The 27763-nt window shown below is 35.1% G+C and overlaps 1 protein-coding gene, 1 long non-coding RNA gene and 2 pseudogenes across 5 annotated transcripts; 1 reads left to right on the plus strand and 3 right to left on the minus strand.

Annotated features, from left to right (window-relative positions):
- Positions 1-4353: 4353 nt before the first annotated feature.
- On the minus strand, positions 4354-5044 carry LOC146936787 (agamous-like MADS-box protein AGL62; annotated as a pseudogene).
- A 4597-nt stretch (positions 5045-9641) lies between these two features.
- Positions 9642-12149, minus strand: LOC146936788 (uncharacterized). 4 transcript variants are annotated; one of them, XR_015030722.1, is made up of 5 exons: positions 11953-12149; positions 11759-11846; positions 11509-11650; positions 10540-10715; positions 9642-10012 (listed from the first exon to the last, which is right to left on the minus strand). It is a non-coding gene; the product is annotated as an uncharacterized LOC146936788 (long non-coding RNA). The 4 variants fall into 4 exon arrangements; XR_015030719.1 differs by having other exon boundaries at positions 10540-10737; XR_015030720.1 differs by having other exon boundaries at positions 10540-10740.
- A 5387-nt stretch (positions 12150-17536) lies between these two features.
- Positions 17537-18304, minus strand: LOC146936789 (uncharacterized). Its single transcript, XM_085749280.1, has 2 exons — positions 18013-18304; positions 17537-17931 (listed from the first exon to the last, which is right to left on the minus strand). The coding sequence occupies exons 1-2, from the start codon at positions 18302-18304 to the stop codon at positions 17537-17539; spliced, it is 687 nt and encodes a 228-aa protein (XP_085605406.1).
- A 6265-nt stretch (positions 18305-24569) lies between these two features.
- LOC146936790 (F-box/kelch-repeat protein At3g06240-like) lies at positions 24570-25989 on the plus strand (annotated as a pseudogene).
- The last annotated feature ends 1774 nt before the right edge of the window (positions 25990-27763 follow it).

The following is a 27763-nucleotide window of genomic DNA, read 5'->3' on the forward strand; positions in this document are numbered from 1 at the left end:
CAGTCCAATTATTTAGAGCAGCCAATGAGATAACCATTCTAATTGTGTCATGCCTTGCGACTAGAGCAAATACTTCAGAATAATCCACTTCATACTCTTGAGCGTACCCTTTAGCTACTAAACGAGCCTTGAACTTGTCAATTTCTCCTTTTTCATTTAGCTTTGTTTTGTAAATCCATTTTACTCCCACTGGTTTTTCTCCTTCTGGAAGCTCCACTAACTCCCATGTATTATTTCTTTCAATTGCTTCAATCTCCAAATCCATAGCCTTTCTCCACCTTGCACTTTTAATTGCCTCATCGAATGAAATGGTATCACTTCCAGCAACAAAGTGAGCCAATGTCTCTTCATCTGAGAGCCCTTCACCACTTGTGTAATCATTCATCCAAACCAGTCTCTGCCTTTGGCGCTGAATATTTTGTAGTGGAGTTTCAGCATCTTCACTTCCATGATCAGATCCACCAAGTTCATTTAATTCTTCCAAATCACTATGTACATCCTCTTCTATTTCTGTACTTTCATTGTCCTCTAGTTCAAGAGCCACTGATATACCTTTATTTGGACTTTCCCAATTCCAACTGATGCTTTCATCAAACACAACATCTTTAGAAATACAAATCTTCTTTGTTAAAGGATTGTAAAGACGATAGGCCTTAGACTCTTCACTTACGCCAAGAAGAACACATTTCTCTCCCTTATTATCAAGTTTCTTTCTCTTCGGGTCAGGAACATGCACATATGCTATGCAGCCAAATACTCTAAAGTGATCAACGACTGGTTTGCGACCAGACCAAGCTTCTTCTGGTGTCATATTCTACACAGAAAATATTGGACATCGATTGAGAATATGAACACTCCAATTAACTGCCTCTGGCCAAAAATTCTTTGGTACATTCTTATTTGCTAGCAAACTTCTCACCATATTCATGATAGTTCTATTTTTCCTCTCCGACACACCATTTTGATGCGGTGTGTATGCTGCAGTCAATTGTCTCCTGATTCCATTTCTTTCACACAAATCCACAAACTCCCTTGATGTGTATTCTCCCCCACGATCTATTCGAAGGCATTGAATAAGTTGATTTGTCTCATTTTCAACTCTTGCTTTGAATCTCCTAAACATTTCGTGCTGCTTTGCAATCACACATTCTTCACATACATGAGATGGAGTTTTAATTTGAGGCAGCCCTTTCACCATTTATTTTTGCTGCAAGGTTCTGAGTCCATTAAAGTTTAAATGTCCGAACCTGTAATGCCATAACCATGAAGGATCTGAAATAGATACTTTGAGACAAGTTTGATCTTCAACGGTCTCCTTTTTTAATTGAAACATTCGATTTGCAGACATCTTAACAGCAACAACTAATCCATCTTTTGGATCATGAATTTGGCAGGTTCCCTTCTGAATTACAATTGCATAACCTGTTTCTTGCAATTGTCCCAGGCTAATCAGATTGCTTTTAAGTTTTGGTACATAATACACATTATCTATTTTCTGCATCTTCTTGTTCATCTGCACTTTAACACTTCCTTTTCCCATAACACTCATGCTAGAGTCATTACCAAGCTTGACACTTTGTCGAAAACTTTCATTTAAATCACAGAAAAGGTTTTTGTTACCTGTCATGTGATTGCTGCATCCAGAATCAAGGTACCAGATCTCCCTATTTTCAGCTTGCTTGTTCTCCATGTAAGCCATCAATAATAATTCTTCCTCATCTGCTTTAATAAAGTTTGCCTTTTCTTCTGTTTTACCAGGACATTCCCATTGAAAGTGGCCAATTTTGTGACAATTGTAGCATTCAATGGATGACCTGTAAGAACTTCCTTCTCTAGTGCCACGACCACGTCCCCTGCCTCTTCCTCTAAAGCTTCCTCGGCCACCGCTTCTTCCAGAAAAATTTCCAGCATGAGTCACTTTGAGAGCTTGCTCTTCCTCAACATGATTTGACATGCGTTGTTGATGCACTAATAAGGAACTTTGTAATTCATCTACTGACATGGTGTCGATGTCATTTGATTCTTCTATTGAACACACGACATAGTCAAACTTAGATGTCATAGAGCGTAAAATTTTCTCTATAATTGTCACATCTTCCATCTTATCTCCATGTATCCTCATTCGGTTTGCAATCGTCAACGTCCTTGCAAAATACTCATCAACAGATTCTCCAGCCTTCATGTGCAGAATTTCAAACTCTTTACGAAGAGCTTGTAATTGAGCGCGCTTGACTCTACTATTGCCTTGATACTTCTTCTTTAAGGAGTCCCATATGTCTTCGGAAGTATCCTTCTTAAGAATGGTTTCGAGAACAACTCGATCAATTGCTTGATACAAGTAATTCTTTGCCTTTAGATCCTTCAGCTTCAATTCGTTTCTCGCCTTTAACTGTGCATCAGTCAAGGTTGTTTCATCCCTTACTTCTGGAATTCCTTCCTCAATCAGTCCCCAATATTCCTTTGATCTAAAAAAATTCTCCATCAACAAACTCCAATGATCATAATGACCATCAAGCTTCGGAATTGCTGGCTGCACAAATCCGCTACTGCTCCCTTCAGTTGCCATTGCCTATGTTCACAGAAGACTGCTGCTTCAGGTTATCAGGCCCCTTGTGGAGCTCTGATACCAAATGTTATGTATCAGATAGAAAAAATGGAAATTTGAAGGGAAAGTACTCTTTTTTTATTGAAAACACAAAATGGCTTTTTAAATAGCCTTACACCAGAACCACCACATCTAAATGTGGGTTAGCCACTAACAATAACTTAGCTACAAAGAGGGAAAATATCTTAATGACTAAATCAAACTAAAAGAAGTCAGCAACGGTTCCTAATTTAAAGGATAACAAAACAACCTTACTTCCTTATTAATAGGATTTATTAGACAGAAAAGCAGAAACAAATAAAAACAGCTACTAACTTCAACAGTTTTCTAGTCTAGTTGAAGTTGGTGGGAGGTGTAGACAAACATTCATGCCTGCTAATGTTTTTTTATGCAGTGCAATTGATGCAATGAATTTAGTGAAGATATTATACTCTAATGTTGTGATGAAAAGGTTAGCAAACTGGTACTATATACCAATAGTTCACATGAAAATTGTCCTTTTGTATTTCTGAATCTGGTTAAGATGAAAACGTTTCCAAGTCTTGCATATGTCAAAAAATGAATGTCCAAAACATGCATCAAATTATTGTACCCTAATGTTATCTGATGAAATGTATTTTAATTTATACTCCTGTTTGGTAACTGCCTTGCATTTTGTTTTATAAGAACTGCTTTGCATTCGTATTTTTTTCAACCAACTAATTGAAATCAAATTAGTACACTACATTCGTTGATAATACTCTCTCTTTCCCTAAATATAAGCATCAATTTGAATAAAAATTTGTCCCTAAATTAAATATAATTATTTTTTCAAATTTTTAAATGCATTTATTGCTTCTTTTCCAAATAAACTCTTAATAAGGGAAGTTTATTACATACACATATGTACAAAGGGTAGTTTAGATATTCACACATAAAATGAAACATCAACTACATTATCAACTTTTTAGGATGAAAAAAAGCAAAACAAATGCTTATTTATACATGCGGAATGAGGAAGTAAGTATTTAACAAATTCCTTTATGCACATTGATAGATTTATAGCGTCAATTAAAATTTAATGTGATCATTTTTTTTAATCCAGTATAACTAGGGTCTTGACCTTAATAGATGTCCAAAATTATCACTTGAAATTGGATCAGTTGCTAGCCACATGACTGCAGTCCATGCAATTTTTGTGAGTGAGGAGAGACAAATGAAAAAAATGAAGAGATGAGGATGAGAGAGAGAAATGACAAGAGAGAGAGAGAGAGAGAGAGAGAGAGAAACCAAAATGGTATGGTATGGTATTCAATATTTAGATTCTTGTGATTTTTTATTGAACTCTAAATTGCAATTTTAACAAAATCACAATGGCGTACTACGATTCTACCAAACTTGATGTCAATTCAAACATACATGTAGTCATTCTTGATTAATAAAAAAGGATATGAAATCGTCATTAAGCATACAAAGTATCAAATTAGCATAAAAATTACTGGTTTACTAGAGAAAACAAGTATAGAAGAGGATTCAACAAAGAAAAGTGCTTTATTATAGATCAACGGTGCATATACTTTAGGCAACAAACTTATAACTACCCTTTCCTCTGCCATCTAATATAGTTCAAAATGATAACAGAGATATGATTAGACTCGTAAACAAAAGTTTGAGTTTCAAGAGAGGGCATAGATGAGAAATTGAATTGGTTATGGATTTTCATACAACACAAGTAAAGTGGCGAAGCTGAACTTAATGACTCTAGAACTTCAATAGAATCTTGGGGGTCCATATCCTCCTCCTCCTCCCATATTGTTGAAGCCAATTAAATGAGGTTGCAACATAGGGTTATGAAAAATTTGTGGCGAAAACATCTCAATTTGTTGAGGATTTGGCTGATAATGGAGAGGGATGTTAGAGGAAAAATCATTACCAACAGAAAATGGAAAAGTTTGAGCAAAAGCACCCTGAATTGCAATCCTATCAGCATGATGAGCAACAAGTTTCTTAAGCTCCACCAAAATCTTCTTGAATAATTCAAGCTGAGCCTTATTCATCCCATTAATCGGACAAGCCCACCAAAATTGAGCCTTGAACGCCTTGCACAAAAGACTCAACTCATCACCATGCTTTTTCTCCTCGTCTAGTGTGTTATTGATTTGAATCAACTCAGCATTGAGCTCACACACTTTGGCGCTACGGTGAGCCTCAATAAATTCTATGGTGCTATTGTTTTGCGGTGGGACCCCAGAGAGATAGCGATCTATGACCGTATCAACATTTGGATGACCGAAAGAAAATACCTTTTCACTAGGTGAGAATACAACGAGAGCAACATCTACACACTTTCTTGAAGAGCCCGCTACGACGCTTTGAGAAAGTCACTTGGATGTTGCGCTCGTTGCTCATTTTTTTCATCTCAATCTTTTGGCGCCCACGACCTTTCCTTCCGCTTGACATGGTTGAAGTACAAAACGATAAAAGAGAAAAATGAAAAGGGTAAGTGGGTGTGTATGTTACTTTAGACTGAGAAATGATATATTAAAATCGGATGTGAAGGAGTCATTTTATAGCCACTTTTGTTGTGTATATTCCCACTCCCGCGTTGTGATTTGACTTTAAAAAACCAATATGTATTTATCTTTTTCAAACGTTACGCCTTTTCATTAAAATATTTATGGATTGAGAGATTCTCGTCAAATCTCATTTTGCATGGCTAATATAACATTATATTCAATGCAAAAAAAAAAAAATGACGCTCTTTTGTCAATTTAACTTGGATAAAACTTAGGTTGTATGTACCTAAATATTTTCAGGAATTTGCAATTATTGCATTCATATTCTTATCTTTATTAAAGAAAAACAAGTGAATATGGTACATACTTCAAAATCTATCATATTTTCGTATACTTATTGTTAAAAAAGATATGAGTGGTCATGTTAACTTGTGTCCTTAGGGCACATGTTAAGCAACGCAAAAATATATTATTTTTTTTTTAATTATGTGCATTCAATTAATCAAAAGTAAAAAAAATTAAATTCAAATGCATTAATTACAATAAAATATTTCTACTTTTGACTTATTAACTTGTGCCTTATGGACACAAGTTAGCATTTCCCAAAAAGAAATACAAATCATTTAATTTTAAAATCAAAACACCAATGGTAACATAGGATTCACTTTTTATTTTCTTCTTTTTTGCCCCAATGCACTTTTGATTCTCGTATTAAAAAAAGGAAAAGAAATTTTGGTCCCTCATTTTGATCCTCATATTATAAAAAAAAAAAAAAAAAAAAAAAAGGAAAAAGAAATTTTGGTCCCTCATTTTATAAACTAAAATTTTGATTATCTACTTTAACTTTTTTTAGAATTTCCACCCTATTATATTTTAGGGTTGTTTTTGTTGATTTGACATATTCATTATGGATTGGACTACAATACTCCCACTTGAAATATATTAGACTACAACACTTCAAATGTTATTGGCAAATAAGTTACATCAACGAAGATGACCCCAATATAAAATATGAGTGGAAATTTTAGAGAATGTGAAATTGGAGGTATACACTATGCTTTGTAGTCTCACATTAATAGTTTTGATTCTCTATGATCTCATAGCAGTGTGTGAGAGTAGCAATATTTCTTAATCTTCATACTCCTTATCGTTCTTCACATAATAACCTCTCAGATTTTAAGAAGCCAAGTTTGGCAACACTTACTTTAATTAACAAGTCATTTTTTATGGAAATTCATATGCCTGGAAGCTTTTGTAGACGTTCAATTTGACAATCATATGCCTTTATGAATTAATTATCCTTTCTTGATGGAATGTATACAGAGTACAATTCTTGCTCTTGGATATCATTACTCATTTGTGCTACTTTCTTTTTGGCGTTTATGAATTTGGAGGAAAGGATCACATAACATTTGTGATTTGTTATTTTGGGTTTTGTTTTTTTATCATCAAAGCAAACTGTATAGGTTATAAAGACAAATTACATTATTTTGTCTGGTTCACTCTTCACCAAACATTTGAAAAAAAATCAAAAGGCCTATAGTAGATTATCGCTTGATGGTAAATAGGGTCTGTCCGACACTTAATGAGACCTAAAGTGAAATTTGAAGCAATATCTTTACTAAAAATTCAATGGTCTTCTTAATTCTACTTATTTAATTGAATCAATCAGACTTAGTCAATAGAAAACATATTAATGTAGGTAAATTTGATGGCTGGCATGGTAGGAGTAAGTAAATTCAACTGATAGAGTTCAAATAGTAAACCATTCAATGTGTTTGATTTCAAATTACTATGAAGTCTCTTAAGCATTTTTGCCCCTTTCTCTATGCTGAATTTTTGCCCCTTAGTAAATATTTGGACTAAGTTTGACAACATCAAAGTGGCATTGTAATTTTATTGACCTACAATAAAATTACATTTTAATATTTGTAACCACAATATGCATATACACTACCACCAGCTAGGCATCTAATTCAAAAGTAACAGCTTGAAATTGGATAGTTATTCTTGTTCTTGATTAAAGAAGATAAAAATTATCATTACGCTTGCAAAGTATCAATTCAACATAAAAAATAATAGTTTGAGACAAAACAAGTATAGAAGAGGGACCAACAAAGAAAAGTGCTTTATTATAGATTAACAGTGCAGGTAATGTAGGAAACAAACTTAGAGATTAATTCTTATTTATTCCTTAGCACATGACAAAATATATTCTACAGAACATATAATACCATAGCCATAACATTATTAGAAAAGGAAATTAACTGGCTAGCTAATTCTTCTTGTTATCCTTTTGAGCAGCATGCAAATCAGCAAAATAGCCTTTAGGATTTTTCTCAAATTCCTCCCTTGAAATGTTGGATCCATCTCCTCCAGGTGCTTTCATTGTATCACCCTTAGTGGTATTGCCAACGTTGTCCTTGGGATTGTTTGCAGCAGCACCAACATTGCCATTTCCTTTGCCGTCCATAGTTCAAAATGATCAAAGAAATATAAAAAACAAGGTTTGTGTTTCAAGGGGGGTATGAATAAGAAATTGAGCAGCTAGTTGTGTCTTTATATAGAACATTGTTGTGTTGAAGCTGATCTCATCTCCTACCTCTTAATGACTTTAGCTTCAATTTTCAAGGTCTCAGCAAAAGTGCAGTCAATTGTTCTCATATCTGATGTTAATTTACCAATGAAGTGTGTGGCCGGTGTGTGTTAACTAATTCATTATGGATATGAATGAATCACGTGTGACAATATTGAGAAAATTGATTTTGTTTTTTTAATTATAATTTTTAGATGGTTAATTGTATTGATGCTTCCATTTGGATCCCTATTCTTTAAATTTTAGCCCAATTAAGATGGTAACCAATTCTTCCATGTCTTTGACCCCAAGTAGGTGTCCCGAAGCTATCACCTTGACTTAGACACATTATGCTCCTATGAACCTAACGCTCAAGTTGGAAGCGGATCATTTGCTTAGTTTTTACATTAGGGTTTAGGCTTCTTTCGAAATGGACAATTCAGATAATCAATCAAAATTCTTTTTTTTAAGGAGATTCATGTTTTCAACTCATCTATTGCCTTGTTGGCAATGTTATAAGTAATTTAGTAAAATATATTTTAAGTCATTATAACTAGTTTTTTTTTTTTATATACATAAACTCAAGGTCATTAAACTAACTTATTAGTACATGTGAAATTAGTTACACTGGTGCTATCAATGTATAAGCTAACAAAAGAAAAACCAAACACATTATGATATTCAATAGTTTTTTTTTTGTTGTCTGAGATTCAACCTCCAGACCTTGCATATATTATGCATTGTCCTTACCAACTGAACTAAGCTTACGGAAACATATTCAATAGTATTTAGATTCACCGCAAGCTCCTTAAAAAAAAAAAAATTGTAGTGAGTTTAACAAAATTACGCATAAATTGTTATTTTATTAACCTTGGCTTTTAACAAAAACACAATTGTGCACTATGATTCAATCAAACTCATTGTAAATCCAAACATACACAATGTTGTTCTTGCTCTTTATTAAAAAAGAGATGAAATCTTTACTATGCATGCAAGATATCATGTCTGTTAGCGCGGCCAACACTCGGTGTTATTTAGTCTCACATCTGATATATAGGATTCTTGAGAATAGTTTATATAGAGGAGACACTCCTCACCGTACAAGCCGGTTTTTTAAGGATAAGTTAGGCCTCGATTTTCATGACAATGTCAACATAAAAGTGAACAAAACTACATTAAAATAAAATAAAATAAATCTAAAATTTTGTGCACTCGCTCTCAGTTTCATCCCTCTTTTCCTAAATCTGAGGCATGACCGACCCAACATGTCAAGAGGCCTAAATCAAATTTTTTATAATGAGGCCTTTTGGAATTAAAAAAAAAATAACACAATGCTTATTAAAAGCATAAACTAAATTAAAATAAAATAAAATAAATCTGAAATTTTATGCCCTCGCTCTCAGTTCCATCCCTCTTTTCCTAAATCTGAGGCAGGACTGACCCAACATGTCAAGAGGCCTAAAACAAATTTTTTATAAAGAGGCCTTTTGGAATTAAAAATAAAATAACACAATGCTTATTAAAAGCATAATAAATCACACTACACCATTTATCCTTTATAGCAACAATTGAAAAATGTTGCCAGAACTATGAAAAACGTTGCCTAAAAGTATAGGGGACGTTTTTCAGGGGTCTCCTATGCGAGCGTCGCCTATAGTCTATGGGGACGTTTTTTCATGATCGTTGGGCACACTTTTTTGAAACGTCCCCTAAACCCTAGGAATAGGGGACGATTTTTCGGGGAATTTAAGGGGACGTTTTTAACTGTTGCCATAGGATGCGACAATTAATAATTGTTGCCTTAAATGTGAATCAGTAAGAAGACATAAAAACGTCCCCATAGCTTACAGGCAACATTTTTAGAGTATTCTCGTAAAATATTACAATTTTCCAATTATTTTTGAAATGTAACTATAGCTTAAAGGTAATATTTAAATTGTCAATTATAACTCATAACAAGATCGAATTTAGCAATACATCCACAAAAGATGTAATATAATAAAATAGTTCAAACATTAATTCAACACATAAGAGTAATCAAAATGTCGAACATTACTTATTAAGTTTAATGCTTCGAAGTATGAGCCTAGCAAAATAACACCATCCAACTTATTCAAGTTTCAAGTTTATCTTGGAATTCATCATCCAAATCATCCACTTCAAATTCATCATCGATGTCATCCTCTTGAATTTCATCATCTAGGACGTCCTCGTATCATCTATATCATCCTCTTTAAATTCATCACCTATGTTGCCCTCGAGAAATTCATCATTTACGTCTTCCTCTTACAATTCCTCATCTATGTCATCCTTTTTAACATCTTCATCGATACCTTGCTGCATAAGAACAACAAAATACATCAACCATAGATATTGTTGGTTCAAAGGACAATCAGGACATCAACAAGTGTTATACCTCGCACAAATAAAAACCAAAACAACAAGTAAAACACACTCAACATAACCGCAAATAGGAAATTTGTTTTACACATTTCCCTTCCTTATTCTATCATTACAAGTCCATTTTTAAGTTTCTGCAACTTGTGCCATGTTATGCACAAGCACCACAAATTGCAGAAACAAAATTTATGCATAAAATTTTGCAACACAATCAAAATCCAACCTTGGACACGCTTAAAAAATTCAGCCAAAGAACATAATCATAAGTTCACACAACACTAATTTAGACCCTACACACGCAAGTTAACAATTTCAGACACTTGCCTACATTTCAAGTGATGTCACTACTAACACCTTTTTGCATATATATTAACAAGCAAAACAAAATATATGCATAAAATTTTGCAACACAAACAGAAAATGATTTTATAAAATCATAATCATGAGACAAGAAAATGATTTACCATCTACAACTTCTACAATCTCTTGAGGCATTTCTATATTGTTTCCCTGCAGCTTCTCATGCAACTTTTCAATTTTTTCTTGCTTAATTTGATGCAGTACCATCTTTTTCAACTTAGCACTTGATCTAGCTTGAAAAGGTAAATCTAATCCTTCAGCAGGACTTTGACCAGTATTCCTACGCGAACCAACATCTAATCCTTCTTGCATTTTAAAGCATAGACAAGTGATAATTGTTTATTTTAAAGAGGAATTTCTAGTTAAAATTTCTAAAAAATTAATCCTAGTTAACACTTACTGGTGTATGCATAAAAAACTTTTACTGAGGCAGTGCCTATCACATTTCATTCATAGCTACACATGTTTTGTGATGTTAATGTCTCTAAATATGTTACTGTCAATAGGATAAACATTCTATGTTTAATAGTTTCTTAAAAAAAATACAAACATGGTTTCAAAAGGTGTAAAGTATGATGTCCCTAAACCAACTCATTTCAACTTTTTAAAGTTTCAACTTTGTTAAATTCCATGCATTTGCTTTTCGTAAAGCATTTAATCATATACTTAATAAAGATAAAAAAAATAAATGCTCCTCCTAATCTAAATTAAGAGACACAACATAAATAATTTTACTTTTACATACAAGGATTCATATAATTTGGTACCTAAATCGAAGGTATGGTGACATAAATGTGAAGGACCTCTCCCTCTGGTCTTTAACTCACAATCATCTTTATCATTCTCTTCTTGGCAAAAATGGCAAAACACAATAATATAAAGAACACGACAACTCAAAGATTAATTCAAGAATCAACTAGTGTAACATTAGGTGTTCAAACAAATCTCATTATTAATTCCCTCTTCATCAACAAACTAAAATATTAATTCTACTAATCACCTCATTCTAATTATTAATTTAGTAATATTATCTTATAATTACCATTCAAATTCAAGCTTACTAGAGAACATACCTTAGTCATTTTGAGACAAAGTTTTAAATAATTAGCATAAGGCTCTGATTCTTAATCTTCTTCGACACTTTCTTCTTCTGCAACTCCATTAAAATTCCCACCCTTAATAGTTCAATATATACACACTCTTTGGGCGAGAAGACTCCACATGAAATAACAATTTCAACCAAACATGAGAATTGAGAAAATTAGGGAAATGAATTTTGATGTTTCGGCCAACTCAAGGAGGAAAAAGAGGAAATTAATTCACCTTGTTTCAATCTCAGCCCCAAATTGTCTCCGGTACGGTGTTCACGGTAGCAGAGAAACTCCAAAACGGTGGTTTTCCCAAATTGGTACTGTTACAAACAAATGAAGTGAAAAGAAGGAATTTGTTAAAAATATGACTGAAACATAAAAGAAGAAGAAGAAAGACAAAGTATGGTGGCCGGAAAATCCCCTTACCGCGGCGGAGAAAGAAAAGGGTCGACGAAAAAACTGCTCCTTTTATGAAATTAATTGAACCAATGGAAAGCTCTCGTCGAGAGGGTAAAGAAAACTGCCTTACTTTTTCCGATCTGTACACATAATGGTCAGACCTGCGCCGAGAATGGGTGGATGGCGGTGGTGATACAGGTTCATTTGAAGGGAAAAGAAGAAGCTGAACGCGAGAAAAGAAAAGAAGCTATTGACCTTTTATTTTATTAATATATATATATATATATATATATATATATATATATATATATATATATATATATATATAAAATAACTTCTCTTTCTTTTTTTCTTAAAAAAAAAAAAAAAACTTCTTTTTAGTAATATAGGTGTATACGGATAACTATAAGTCTATAACTAAGTTTATTAATATTTTTTGAAGAACTATGTTTATTATTATATCCGTTAAAAAAAAGTGTTTATATATGTATATATAGATAACCTCCCTAAAAAAAATGTATATATAGATAACCATAAAAAATAAATTTTATATATATTATTATTTCTCTTAACAAAATTTATTACTATTTTATATACTTATCTCGACGACACTAATAGACGCAGTGGCGGAGACACCTCCCGACGACTCCGGCCACTTGCCCGGAATCAATTGATACTTTCTTTATAATAGGTCCAATCCAATAGCACATTAACCCACTTTAAAAAAATAAAATTGGGCAAACTCAAATATTTTTCACACGTGCACAACAAATGTCACTTGATAATGCTGATATTATTCAAACATTCACCGTAAAGAGGTATCGGAAAGGCCATTTACCTCATAATTTTATTTAGCACACTATTGGTAGATTATATTCCATCTCTCTTATTTCAAATTGTAATTTTTCTTACAAAATGACGAACCCATTTTATTTCGATTTATGACTATTTATCTATACTATATATAAAGAAAATAATCTTTTTTAGCTTTTTTGGGTTGACTTTTTCATTTTCCAAAAATGACTTTAATTTTCAATAAAAATAGCACATGTAACAAATAGATAAGAATAAATTTAAATATTAAAAAAATGTAACAAATACGATATGAGTATATATATATATATATATTATGTCACATGTATATTTGCGATAATTGTTTTGCTCACACTCTATAAAATTCCTGGCTCCACCGCTGAATAGACGCTATTTTAGTGTTTTATTGACTTCATTGTCTGCCTTCAACTTCTGATAAACTTTAGACTCTGAACATTTAGCTTCCGGATAGACTTTAGACTCCGACTTCTTCAGATTTTGACTTGCAACTTGGCTTCTCTTGAAAAATTCCTCTGCTCTAATTTGTTTTTCCATAACCAATACTTTGTTTTAAGACATAAGTTTTAGTCTATGGTCCTGCACACTTGAACAAATATTAGTATATCCAATTGATCTTTTAATACTTTGTTATCATCAAAACTTTAAGAGGCATTGTTTAAACTCATTTTGTTCCAACACACTTGTCTGTCTTTCCGCTCTTTTTATTGCGCTGCCACATGTAAATTATGAACGGTATTTTATATGAAATTTTGATTTTGATTAAAATTATTAATAAAAATACTTGTGACTTTCAAATCGCAACAACCCCAAAAAATCATGTTTATCTTTTTCAATAACAACAATAATTTAACAAATATAATATAAATCCACATCCTTTTTAATACCACAAACATTATAACATTAGTATAGGAAAATTTGTTTAAGGGTATAATTGGAATTATAAAAAATTCAACTCAAAATCTTTATCCGTCTTTCCACTCTTTTTATTGCAATAACGTTTGAAAATTATGAACGGTGTCTTTTCATTTCAGATAACACTTTCGTCTTTCCTTCTTCTGATTTAATCATTTTTATTATAAAATATCAACATCGGTATCAGTTTTCATCAAATAAATAAAATAAAATAAAAACTTGTTAAGAATCCATCAAACTCATAAAAAAAACTCAAATCATCAACATACAAACATAGAAGTTTCTAAGAAATAATATAGTGATACATTAAAAATGTCCCCAGAAGTATCTAAGGGGACAATTAACAATTGTTGCCAAAGAGATATTAGAGTAACACTCAAAAAACGTCCCCAGAAGTATTTTAGAGGACAATTAACAATCGTTGCCAAAAAGATAACAAAGTAACATTCCAAAAACGTCCCCAGAAGTATTTTACGAGACATTTTCCAGGTGTTGCGAAAATATTTCTAGCAACAATCAGAAAACGTTGCCTTAGCGACTTTTAGGCAACAATTTTTACATGTTGGCTAAAAAAGTGTTGCCATAGACAACAAATGGTGTAGTGTCAATTTTTGTTGTATCTAAGATTTGAACTTTGGTCCAAAAGAATTTGAGGCCTTAAAATTGACCAACTAAGCTAGATAAATATTGATCATTAGTATGTCATATTATATATTTATAATTAAATTCACTTATTTTGAGGTATTTTTTAACCCAAAATCTTGAGGCCTAAAGCCCTCGCTTTGGTGGCTTGGCCCTTAGGCCGGCCCTGATCTGAGGATGAGGCCTATCGTCGCTGTCTCCTCCCAACCGCTCAATCTCCTTCCACTCTCTTCATTTCCTCATGGTCGCTGGTCGAAGTCGTCGTCGTGTTCCCTCACTCTCGTCGTCAACAACTCAATATCTTCGCCTCCTCTCAATCGCAATTGCTTCACTCTTTCCATCATTGGTTGAAGGTGATCTCTATCTCAAAATTGTTCTTTAATTTCTTGGTTGAAGGTTTACATTTAGGTTTTTTTGTGTTTTGAATCTTGTTTTTCCACAATTGGTAATCACTAAGATTTACGACCAATAATGGCCTAGATGCAAATGTTTCCTTTTTATAGAATTGAATTTGGATTTATCCCAAAAATCAATAACCATTATTGTTAATCTCAAACAAATGGACTATCTACAAATTTCATATAATGGATAATTGTAAAATTGAGACGCATTCTATATGTTTGATTAATGTGTGGTTAGATATATTGAGTAGTTATTACGCCATGAGCTTTCTCCAACCAATGAGGAAGAGACAACTGTTACTTGCAATAGAAGTAACTGTAATGTAGTACAGTTACCAGTAACTTGCAGTACAAGTAACTGTGATGTAGTACAATCTTAGTTGATTGATAGTACAATGCAATGTATATATATATATATATATATATATATATATATATATAGTGATTGTACTCTATTGATTCAATCTAATGAAAATAAATTTGTTTCTCAGTTTCATAATATGGTATCAAGAGCTCTCTTTGAAGAGAGAGTTTGTTACGATCCTTGATTCTATCTTTCCGCTGCACTTTTCTCGCGATTTCTTCGTCATTTTTCCTCTGTTTCACGGTGAATTCGTTGTGAATTCATCATCATTTCTTTGAATTCGTTGTGAATTCATCATCTTTTCTTTGAATTCGTTGTGAATTCATTGTTTTTGTTCGGTTTTGTTCAAATTTTCTGGAAATTTTCCAGATTTTCTTATCTCTCTGTTTTTCTCGTTCTTCATTCCTCTTCATTGATTCACTATGGTTCGTCAACAACCTCATGCTGATATTGATTCCATTTTTTACGTTCATCCTAGTAAAGGTCCCAAAACCGTGACGGTTACGCCTCTTCTCACTGGATCAAACTACCTAGCTTGGAGCAGATCCATGCAACGAGCACTTGGCGCCAAAAACAAGCTTGCTTTCATCAATAGATCTACTCCTGAACCTGGTGAAGATGATTTGAACAGAACTGCGTGGGAAAATGCAATCATTTGATCCATTCTTGGATCCTCAATTCCGTTTCTCCACAAATGTAACATCCCGCGTATTAGGAATTAACGTAATGTCTGAAAACGATACAAATGCGCACGTTTAAGCAGAAGGGTATAATAGTCATTTGAGTTTAAGGACTATATAAGGAAAATTTGGTCCAAACTCTTCATTTTTCATTCCATTTCCTCACTCTAGGTTTACAAACTTTTCTCTTCCTCTCTTCCCTCTCTAGAACCGATCCAATCCTTCATTCTTTTGGCTCAAATTAGTTGTTCAAGATTCATGATGTATGTGATCAAGTGAGCTTTGGGTGTAGTGGAGCAAGCTTTTCAACTAGTTTCCTTTCTCAATCAAGAGTAGTGATCCTAGGGTTTGTGGTTAGAGACTTGTAACCAACATCAATCTTTTTCAAGGTGAGTTCTATAGATAGAGTAACCTACCTTTGGGTTGGAAAAATCAAGTTAAGAAATCATGTTTTGTGTTAGTTTTGCTTCTATGAAATTTTATTGAACCTAAAGCCATGCCTTGTTGATTACATGATAAATTGCCATGGAACATGATCTTGTATATGTTTTTGTAAACCATTTTGAGTACATGAACTTGTTAACAATGTTTGGAATGAGTTGGTACATTTAGGAGATCAAAATTTGGAGTTTTGGGTCGAAAGTGATAAAAACCCGCAGCCGAAAAACGCAGGTTCGGAGCACTGCGCCTGTACAAGGGCGCTAGGCGCCCACCCACAGAGAGCTAGCGCCAGGCGCCCCAGACAGGGCAACTTTCGTGTTGTTTTGTGCTCGGGTGCTTGGTGTCAGTCGTGTGGGGGTCCGATGCGATCGTTTGAAGTATATTTTTACTGTTTTCACTTATTTTACAACTGGAACAAACTTGACTTGGTTAAAACTTTGAATTTCTAAATGGCTTGTTACTTGGGTTATGGCATTTTTGGTCCTCAGAAATTAATAGAAAGATGTACCAATCGTTAATGGAACTTTGAATCAAAAGACATGGCAATTTTAACATGTGTCTCAAGGATGACTCAAGAGAGTTAAGCATGATGGGGAAGTGATATTCTAAGGAAAGGTTTGAAATCTAGAGACTCGACATAGTTGTCGAGAATAGAATGTCATATTACCTTTTCTAGGTACTATGAGTGATGAAACGAAGAATATCTTCTATGCCTATGAACAAGTATGAATATGTATGTATATGAACATGACTAATATAAGATGTAGGTGCTCGTGTCTCTTGTTATCCACGTCAGGGGATACAAGAGGTTCCCGACCTAAGGGGAACGATTCAATCCGTAAGGGACCCGCACGACACCGAGGGAGTCCGATGTACGTACATCGGTCATGTATGGGATAGTTCTCGGGGTTACTCCACTCGGGGCTCTCCGTAAAACGAACCAAGATAATGCTGTTTGACTCACGCTAACATAATGACTTAACGAATATGACTATGCATGTTATGATTATGTTAGATATGAACCATTGTTGAAATAGATTATGAAATGAATGATTTACCGAAGACGAACTTAGGTTTCCCTATTCGTCTGGTATAGGATTGTGTCATGAAATATAGTGTAGGCTTCGGTGCGTTTAACGTATCTTGGCAAAGCGGTTCTAGGATCCCTTTGACCGCCATGACACGCATGATATAGTAAAGCCTATAACATGTTATGAAGATTCTAAGACGAATTCTAGTGTGCACATTCGTCTAGATAATTATGTCCACACACGTATAATTAACCGGCAGGTTGTATTTTAGTCACGTGATAACCGTAGGTTTCCCCAAGGTTATCACTAGACTAGGGCTTCGTACTCTGCTTGGTTGTTGCTCGCTTTAAATTCAAATCTTAAAGATTGCTCTATAAGGATATCATCCGGCCCTTCCAAGATCACGCCCGCACCGCTGCCCTTTAAGTTGGAGGAACCATATACGGACAGGAGCCATACGAAAGGAGCTTTTTCTTCTATTGGCGAGGTGAGCTCTACAACAAAATCTGCCAAGACTTGGGATTTGATACTCCCTCTCGGAACAAACTGGACGTCGTACTCAGATAGTTCTATAGACCAGACCACCATCCTTCCCGCCAGGTCTGGCTTCCCAAGAACTTGCTTGATGGGATAGTCTGATTTGACGACAATTTTGTGGCTTTGAAAATACGGACGAAGTTTCCTTGCTGTGGTGACTACGGCTAGAGCCAACCGTTCAATCTTCTAATATCGTAGTTCTGCCCCTTTAAATACTCTACTGACAAAATAGATTGGTCTCTCACCTGCTTCTGAGTCTTCTACCAGTACAGTGCTCATGGCGTGTTTAGAGATCGCCAAATACAAAGATAAAATGGCGTGCGGACTTGGTCTCTGGAGGACGGGCGGACTAGACAAAAACTTCTTTATTTGTTGGAAAGCATCTTCACACTTCGGTGTCCACTCAAATTTCTCTTTCTTCTTAATGGAGGCGAAAAAAGAGAAAGCTTTGTCACCCGCACAGGATAGAAAGCGAGATAGCGTCGCCAATCTTCCTGTTAGTTGCTGCACTTCCCTGATGTTAGAGGGACTTCTCATGGTGATGATCGCCTGACATTTATCGGGATTTGCTTCAATGCCTCGCCTTGTTAGGAGAAAACCTAAGAACTTTCCTGCTTGTACTCTAAAGGAACACTTTACCGGATTCAAACGAATTTTGTACTTCCTGACTAAAAATCTCCTCCAAGTCGTCTGTATGGCTATGCCATTCTTTCATTTTCGCTACCAGGTCATCAATGTATACTTCTAAGTTCCGTCCTATTTGTTGAGAAAAAACTGTGTCCATAGATCTTTGAAAGGTGGCGCCCGCATTCTTGAGTCCAAAAGACATGACTTCATAGTGATAATTCTTGGTGTTGGTCATGAAAGTTGTTTTGGGGGCATCTAAGGGGTCCATTCGTATCTGGTTATAGCCAGAATAAGCGTCCATAAAGCTCAGGGTTTTGTATCCTGAAGCGTTGTCAATCAGGTGGTCAATATTTGGGAGGGGATAAGGATCTTTGGGGCATGCCATGTTAAGATCGGTGTAGTCCACGCACATTCTCCATTTCCCATTTACTTTCTTTACAAAGACGGTGTTGGCCAGCCATGTTGGATACTTTATTTCGATGATAAAGCGGGCGTCTGCTAGCTTCTTTACTTCGTCATCTACAGCTTTTCTTCTTTCTTCACCCATCTTCCTTTTCCGCTGTACTACTGGCTTCACACCCGCTTTGATGGACAAATGGTGACAAGCAACGTCAGGATCCATTCCTGGCATCTCAGACGGGTGCCAAGCGAAGAGATCTAAATTCCTTCATAGTAGATCCACCAGGGCGGTCTCTTCTTCAAGGCTCAGTGATGTACCAATTTTAGTGGTGTGGTGGGCCTCTGGGCCGATGGAGATTTCTTTTAAGTCTTCAGTGGGTTCCAATCACTCTTGCTGGAAGTCTTCTCTGGGGTCGAGGTCGATCATGTTAACTTCGTGCATTACCTCGTTATTGGATTTCTTCTTAGTTTTCTGTAGCCGCAAACTATTGTGATAGCATTCCTTGGCGAGCTTTTGATCACCACGGATAGTTCCAACCTTTCCAGAATTTAAAGGATACTTCATGAATGGCAGGTCGCCCTATAATGATATTGTAGGAGCTAGGCGAGTTCACAACGAGATATCTTACACGAATGGTTTTCGCATGAGACCCACTACCAAAGGTCGTCTTGAGGGTGATGTAGCCCATTACGTGAACCTGTTCGCCTGTAAATCCCGCCAGCATTCCTTTGAAGGGTTGGAGTTGTTCTGGGTCTAATCCCATTCGATCAAATGTGTCATAGTAAAGTATATCGGCGGAGCTACCTGGATCTATCAACACTCTCTTTACATCCCACTTAAAGATTTGTAAGGTGACAACCATGGGGTCATCATCGTGTGGTACGACGTCTCGATAATCTTTAGCTGAAAACGACACGTCAAGCTCGTGGTCGTGATTCTGTCCTCCATACTCCTTGCACAACATTACCTGTCGCACATATTTCTTTCGGGATGAGCTCGACTTTCCACCTCCGGCGAACCCACCTGATATGGTGTTTAGCGTGTGTCTCTTTTCTGCATCCACTTCTTCCTTTTTATTGTCTACTTTTTGCCTTTCGTCCCTTCTGTCCTGGGCGTACCCTCTCAGCTTCCCATTCTGGATTAATCTTTCAATCTCTCGGCGCAGATGTATACATGAGTCAGTGTCATGACCTCTTATTCTGTGATATTTGCACCACTTATCCTTATCCATTCCCATGACTGGAAGGCGTGACGGAGGTGGGTCTGGGATCAACTTGGTTTCGTATACCTCCTTCATAATGCGTTCTGGCCTTGTGTTCAGCGGCGTGAAGTCCTCCAGGCGTTGCTTGTAGTGATTGGGCGCGTGGGGTCGCCTTTCTGGTCTCCTGTAGGGAACTCGGTCTCTGCCAACCGCTGGTTGGTATGGTCGCCGCTCTGAGCCATTGGGTGGCCGCTCCTTGGCGTCCCTTGCTTTCTTTTCTGCGTTGCTTTCCTCGCCTTTGATGTAGCAATCTGCTCTAGCGATGATTTCTTCCATGGAATCAGCGGGTTTCTGGGCCAGAGATTCGTTGAACTGACCCGCCCTTAGACCATTCTGGAAGGCGCCAACAAACACTTCTTGGTTGGGGTTGATCACTTTTATGGTCGTATCATTAAATCTCGCCAGATAATCTCGAAGGGACTTGCTCTGCCCCTGGCGCACGTTGAAGAGGCTGGTTGCTGGAACTTTGCGGTGGCGACTGGCGGAGAATTGCTGAACAAGCTTCCTCGTCATGTCCTGATAGCTGAGGATAGAGAATCTTAGGGCGGCGTCAGAGAGTGTTCCGGCTAGTAGTTTGCACTTGAGAGAGTCGGGGGCTCTGACTACAGCCATGCGGGTGTTGAAAGTTGTGACATGTTCCATGGGGTCGCTCTTCCCGTCGAAGATGGAGAGATGAGGGGGTTTGAAGTTTTCTGGAACTGGTACGTCCCAGATTTCAATGGACAAAGGTTGTGGTTCCGAATCGTCCAACTCGCCGTGGTGCGATTCATCCTTTTCTTCCAGTTGTTTTTGTTGCATGATCTCCATCGAAGCTTGCAGAGCTTCGTTGTGATCCTTCAGTTGAGCGAGTTGGGTTCGCATGGATTCCAATTCTTCTGGTGTTGCCATGATGGGGAGGTTTTTCTCTAGGTCGTATGTGAGGTGCGGCCTAGGGGGGTTAAAGATGGTTGGGATTTCCAAATCGTAAAGGTTTCTGCGACCTGAAAATTTGGATAGAGGGTTGCGAAATCGCGATGTGCGATCTCGGGAGATAGTGGTCAAGGCTAGTTTTACCTTTTCCCACAGACGGCACCAACTATACTTGCAAAAAAGTACGGTGAGAATACTAGGATTCTAGGGTTTAGACTGATGATTAGATGCCTTGAGAATGACCTCAAGAGTGGTATTTATAGCCTGCTATGGGCTTGGGCTTTGGTTGCTTGGTTCTCAAGTAACAGGGGTATTTGTGTATTTTAGGCAGTTTCTAGAGGGTTCTAGAAGAATAAGAGGGAGGTGCCTCTTAGGCGAGCGCGCCAGGGCCGCGGGAGCCCTTCTGGAGGGCGCCCGAGCCATTCTGGAGGCTTTAGAGCCTTTCTTGAGGACTAAAGAGCCCTTCTGAAGGACTTCTAAGCCTTTAGGAATATTATGACGGTCCAATATGAAAAAAGTCTTTGCTAAAACATCACCACATACAAAGGTAAGATGTTAACCAAGATAACTTGGCGTACAATTTGATATCAAATATTGAATGTCATCATCCCTGTTAGCGCAAGATATACAAAAAAAATTGTATCTAGTGTTTAAAAATAATTTTCAAATTATATCGATTCAATTATTGTTAAAGTGAAAAGAAAATAGATTTATCTCTTGTTTTCTCGTACAAATTTTTGAAGTGAAAAGAACATAGATTTATCTCTTGTTTTCTCGCTGTACGTGAAAGTCTTCCTTTTTTGTTTGGCTTTCCCCGGTGTCTACCATCGCATCTGTTGGGCTATTAATAACACATGCTTAAATTTCTGTTTACACTTCTAACAAGGCTGAAACACATCAGGAAAAGACGTAAATGTCCATTGGCAGTTAATTGACGTCGGTTAAAATCTATCGGCAGTTAACTGCCGATGAGGTTATATTGATAAATTACTAGTGTTTCCAAGCATTGAGTGAAGTGTGAACAACATTCTTCAACACATGCATGTCTTGTATCAATTGATCAAATGAATTAATTTCGTACACCGCACCTTCCCTTTTTTGACGTTGTCAAAGGGGGAGAATGATGTTGATGTCAATTTATTTTTGTTACTTTACTTTTGTTATGTTGATGTTACTTTTTGCCTATTGTTTCTAGAGTTTGGCGGCATTTGATGGAGGTTACTCGGGGTGCCAACCTAGTTGGGATGTCGATGTTGCCTCTTAATATGTCTGTCCTCTCTCCTTACAAATATTAATGTTTGATGTCTGTATGGATGTTTTCCTGGTCATTATGAATAGTTGTAATAGACATATGTCATGTGCTTTTGGTTTCTTGTATGATAAGTTTCAGGGGGAGTTTAGCCAACATCATCTACATTGTTTGACATCATCAAAAAGGGGGATAACGAAGTTGCTTATAACATTAAGTTTTTTGTTTGGATGATATTTATTTGCTAGGTTAGTTTGATGATGCTTACATAATGTTAGTTATAGCCTAGAAGTTATTAAAGCAACTAGAACTCGTTGTCTCTTTATGTCATATGGTTTTTGGACGTCAAATGTGACCATATGTATAGAAATATTTCTTTTGAGTGGCAAACTTTTTTTTTCTTCTAGATGATTGATTCGATATACGTTTTTTTTTATTCGTATCAATCATTCTCTCCGCCCTTGTTTCTTGCGTGTCATGCATTTTAATTCAATTCATGATTTTCTGAATCGTATCACAAGTGAATCGAATCAAAATACTTTGATTGGCATCAAAGTTTTCCTCCGGTGGTGTGTTTTGACATGTTGATTTGAATGACAAATCCTTGAATCATAACTACCTTCATCTAGGCTAATTTATTCGATTCAATCTTTGGTTGATTCGTATGAATCTTCATATGTCTAGATTCTCTATTTCTACATGTCTGAATTGAATCAGAATTTTGGTGATTCCAATCACTACGTTGTTTTTTGCTAAAATTTTGCACTTGCCACTCATTCTATATATAGCTATATCCACACAACTTCAAAATTACTGAATCAATTGCATCTATTCTCTCTACAGTCTCGAAACCTCACCCTCCACTTGTTTTTTCAGATTAAACAATTTTTTTATGAGAGTCTTTGTGGTCTTTGAGTCATAGATTTCTGGATTGCTATAAGAATTGTACATTGATTGATTTTAAGGATCTTGGTTGGGTATCAAAGTTCTAAAGTGAATATAGTGATTTCTTTCCATATCCAAGGGTATCAGGGATTTTTTCTAATTTTGTTCAAGGGTATCTAAGCAGCGAACATAGCAAATAAGAGTTACTTGAATATTGGGGGTTGTTATTGTATACGAATTGAAGATTAGGGTAAAAAGGGAATTCTTGTAATCATAACATTTCTAATTAATTTCAACAATAGTTGAAGTCCTTGATAGAGACGTTTTCTATCAAGAAGAGTAGACATACCCCGAAGCGAGGACGAAAGAGGGAACTACTATAGCTTTCGGTGTCTTCTCTTCCCTTTCCTCTTTTACTTTGTCTTAATTGTAGAATATGAATTTTAGTAATTGTAGCTAATTGATTTGATGTGATCATATTTTTAAGGGTTATGCTAACAAGTGCCCTTAGGGAACTTAGGATAATTGTTAAGGAAACTAAAAGTAGAATGTTTACGTTGGATTCAACAATATTTTGACTTTTAAAAAGTTAAATTCATCACTTTTCATCATTTCCCAATACATATTTTCTATTCTTTAGCATTTCCCTATTTTTAATGGTAAACCTAATCTTAATTCATTGAATTAAAATTCTTTTCTAAGTCAATTTTATCACAATTGAATTGAATTAAATTTCAATTCATTAGTTCATATACTTATGTTCCTTAGTGATAGCTTGTTTTATTGCATTTAGGTTTGGTTTGAGAATTGTCTAGTTTTCTGAATTGTGTTTTAGCAATGTAATCTCTCAATTCAATAGTAAATCTTATAATATTATCATTGTCTTGATTTTTGTTATTGCTATCGTGTACGAATCCAATAAGTCAAACACTTTTTCAAATACGCTTTTGGTAGTGGGAATGCATTGAAGTAGTACTTAACCCCAGGTACTAGGTTCGATTCCCACAGGAGGCAAAAACACTACTATAGGGGGGGTAGTGATTAAGCTTGTGAGTAACAGTGCCGGGGGTACAGTGCCTAGCCGGGACCCACCTGGGCTGTTACACATACATAAAAATAAATTGACAATTAAGAAAATACTTTTGTCAAACAAAATTAATAAAACACTTAAATTGATAAGATATACGTGGAAGTAGAAATCCAAATATTTGATTTTTTTCTTAATTAAGTTTTCTCTATGATATTATTCTATTAAAGTATATTTTAATTGCTTTCTTAAGAATTAAGTTTTCTCTTGATATTATTCTATAAAAGTATGTTTTAATTGCTTTCTTAATGAAGTTTTTTTACGGATACTTCTCAATTAAGGTTCTATTTTATTAATTATCAATTAAGTTATATATTAATCCAAACTATAAGAAGAGAGTCCCCTGCCCTTACAATTTCATTGAGCGCTCTTCTAATCATACACTGTTCTTGAGTTCATCTGTTTTTCTTTCTTACTAATTGCTCGGATCAACACATCTCCCTGTGATTGTGAACCTATTACAATTTCAAGCAGAGATGGAAAAATATTTGACAGCGACATGTGAAAAGGTTAGGAACATACATGATGAACTTGCATTTTCCATTCTATCAAAATTACCTCTGAAATCTTTAAAACGATTTAGATGTGTTCGTAAATCATGGACACTTTTATTTGAAAACCATCATTTTATGAGTATCTTCCGCAAAAATTTAATATGTAATCACCATTATTACTATGGTGATGTATCTCTACTTTTACAAATTGGTGATAGAGATTTGCTTTCACTTTCAAGTGATAGATATAAGAATATGGTCAAATTAGATTGGCCAAATCCATTTCAAGAGGAGGATCCTTGTTTCTGTATTTTAGATTCTGGTAGTATAACCGGAATTCTTTGCCTTTGCAACACAAATAATGGAAGAATTGTATTTTGGAACCCAGCTACTAAAGAATTCATAGTTATTCCTCCAAGCCCTCTCGAGGCTGTTCCAACTTATCAAAGGTTTGGTACTGTTCTTCATGGGTTTGGCTATGACCATGATAGAGATGATTATAATAAGTTGATTAGATATTTATATTATTTTTCACCAACTTCCCGATATTGTGAACATTTTGGCATATCATTAGAAGACGTGCCGTGGGGAGATATATCACTTGATTCCTTTTGGGAGATATATAGTCTTAGAAGTAATTCTTGGAAAAAACTTGATATCAATATGTACTTGGGTGATATACGTTGTTCTTTTTCTGGGTTTGATTGTGTTAAAAGTCAGCGGTTGTACTTGGATGGAAGATGTCATTGGTGGCATTTAATTGACCATCCTGATGCTAAAAGAGCATTGACGTCATTTGACTTGGTCAATGAGGTGTTCTTTACAACACTCATACCCTTATACCCGCCTTTAGATGTGGATGATATATTTAGCGTTTTTTCAAGGCCCTTATACTTGGTTGCGTTAAGTGGTTCCATTGCATTGATCTTATGGGATTTCGGTACACCTACTTTTGATATATATGTTTTAGGTGAAGTTGGTGTGAAAGAATCATGGTCTAAGCTTTTTACCATTGGTCCATTGGCTTGCATTCAGAGTCCTATCGGAGTAGGAAACAAGGGTGTATTTTTTTATAAAAGAAGATGGTGAAATAGTTTGGTTTAATTGGAATAGCCAGATGATTGAAGACCTTGGGATTAAAGAAAATATATTAAATTTTAGTCATGTATTACTTTATAAAGAAAATTTTCTTCTTATGGGAGGTTAAATTAATCATCGATTTAATATCTATTTTCTACCTAGGAGATGTATAAATAACTATGGATATTAAGATTTTACAATCTTTATTTTTATTTGTGATGATGGAACAACATTCCAGATGTTAAAATAACTTATATGTATGGAACATTATAATCGGAACTACACACGCAAACTTACACACACGCGCAGGGGCAGATCCAGTGTGGTCTGCACACCCTCAACTTTAAATAATTGCATCAATATCCATATTCTTGTGAATTCTGCACATCCTAATTTTATTGTTTTGCAACTTAGACCTAGGGATCTCTTTTAAATTTGCACAATAGTCCCAAAGGACTTCCCCACAACCCAAGGCAATGCAACTTTTCACTAACTTTTCTGGCACACAGATGCAACATCACATCACTAGTATTAGTTGTTTTATTTTAACAAGTCAAAATGAAATATATTAAATCAACTTAATTGATTCATCTTGCACATGACGTGCAAAAGAGAACCACCCAAAAATTTGTACAAGTCAAGTCACTGATGTCTCATCAAAGAACATCCTGAAATAAAACAGAAGAAACATACACAAATTACAGCAAAAATATTGCTCTTATCATTGGTCTTAACACGGAGCTTTTCCCATATTGCTCTTTCAATTCTCGTCGAACCTTCTTGTTCTAAACTCACAATTATATTTGATTTTTAATAACACACTATTTTTTTTTTTTTTTAACAATCTTATCTTATGGTTTTATACGCATTTTTAGTTATACCCTAAATACTTATGGTTACACCCTAAATTAACAAAAATACTCTTAATCTCTTTTCAATTTTTCAACCATTATCCTTCTATCTCTTCATCTTCCTTTGTCTCACTCTCATTTTCAAATTCAAGCTCAAACTCAAACTCAAAGACATTAATCTATCGGTGTGAATTCAAAATGAAGTTTAGATTAAATGCATAAATTTATGTGAGACTGGAATGATTTTAACTGGTCTACGTTGAATCCAATTTTATCACTCAAATTGAATCTCCACGTACCATTTGTTCATAAGTTCATTTAGGTTAACTTAATTCACCTACATACGCACCTACGAATTGGATTCATTTATTTATAGTATAACTCATTTCCAAGGACATTACATTACGTGACCGTTCCGGAATCCATTCAATTATTTTCGTTTTTTTTTTCCGGTATTAGATGAAGTGGTAATTAACTGAAATTAAACTCACACACAACTGTGAGATCCTGTGTTCGAACACGGATCACGACGTCCGACTTTGCAATTTTGGCTTTTGTCAGTTGAGTTAGGACTTCTAGACTTATTTTCGTTTTACTTATGGACTATTGTGATTTGATAGATTTTCCTGCCAATGATTTTATTTAGTTTTTATGGTGTTTTGGAAATTTCAATTAATAAAATTATGAATCAGCAAACAATAATTTCGAAAAGAAACATATGGAGCTATAACCTATGTGATCATTGGAAATTAAATGAGTCTATCTATCTACTAAACTAAGGGGGGTGTATTGGATTGAGATTTCAAGGGATTTTAAAAGACTTTTTTATTATAAAAAAATCTTGTGGTATTCAATCAAGACTTTTATAAAATATAAATGAATCTTATGGTATTCAATCAAGACAATCAAGACTTTTTTTACAATGCAACGAAATCCGTTGGTATTCAATTAAGATTTCTCACAACTTATAAAATGTCTTTTGGTATTCAAAAATTAATAGATTTTAATGGATTCTTTTATGTAATGGATTTTGAGAGACTTTTTAGTTAAAAATGTGAACACACTACTCATTCAACAATCTCACAAAAATGTGAGACTTTGTGAGACTCTCACAATTTTCTTTCCGGGTTGTCCAAGGAGATTTCAGGTTCAA

The sequence above is a fragment of the Medicago sativa genome, chromosome 3 (assembly GCF_051527215.1).
Source record: "Medicago sativa cultivar Bolivia chromosome 3, Bolivia_mono, whole genome shotgun sequence".
Lineage (NCBI taxonomy): Eukaryota > Viridiplantae > Streptophyta > Magnoliopsida > Fabales > Fabaceae > Medicago > Medicago sativa.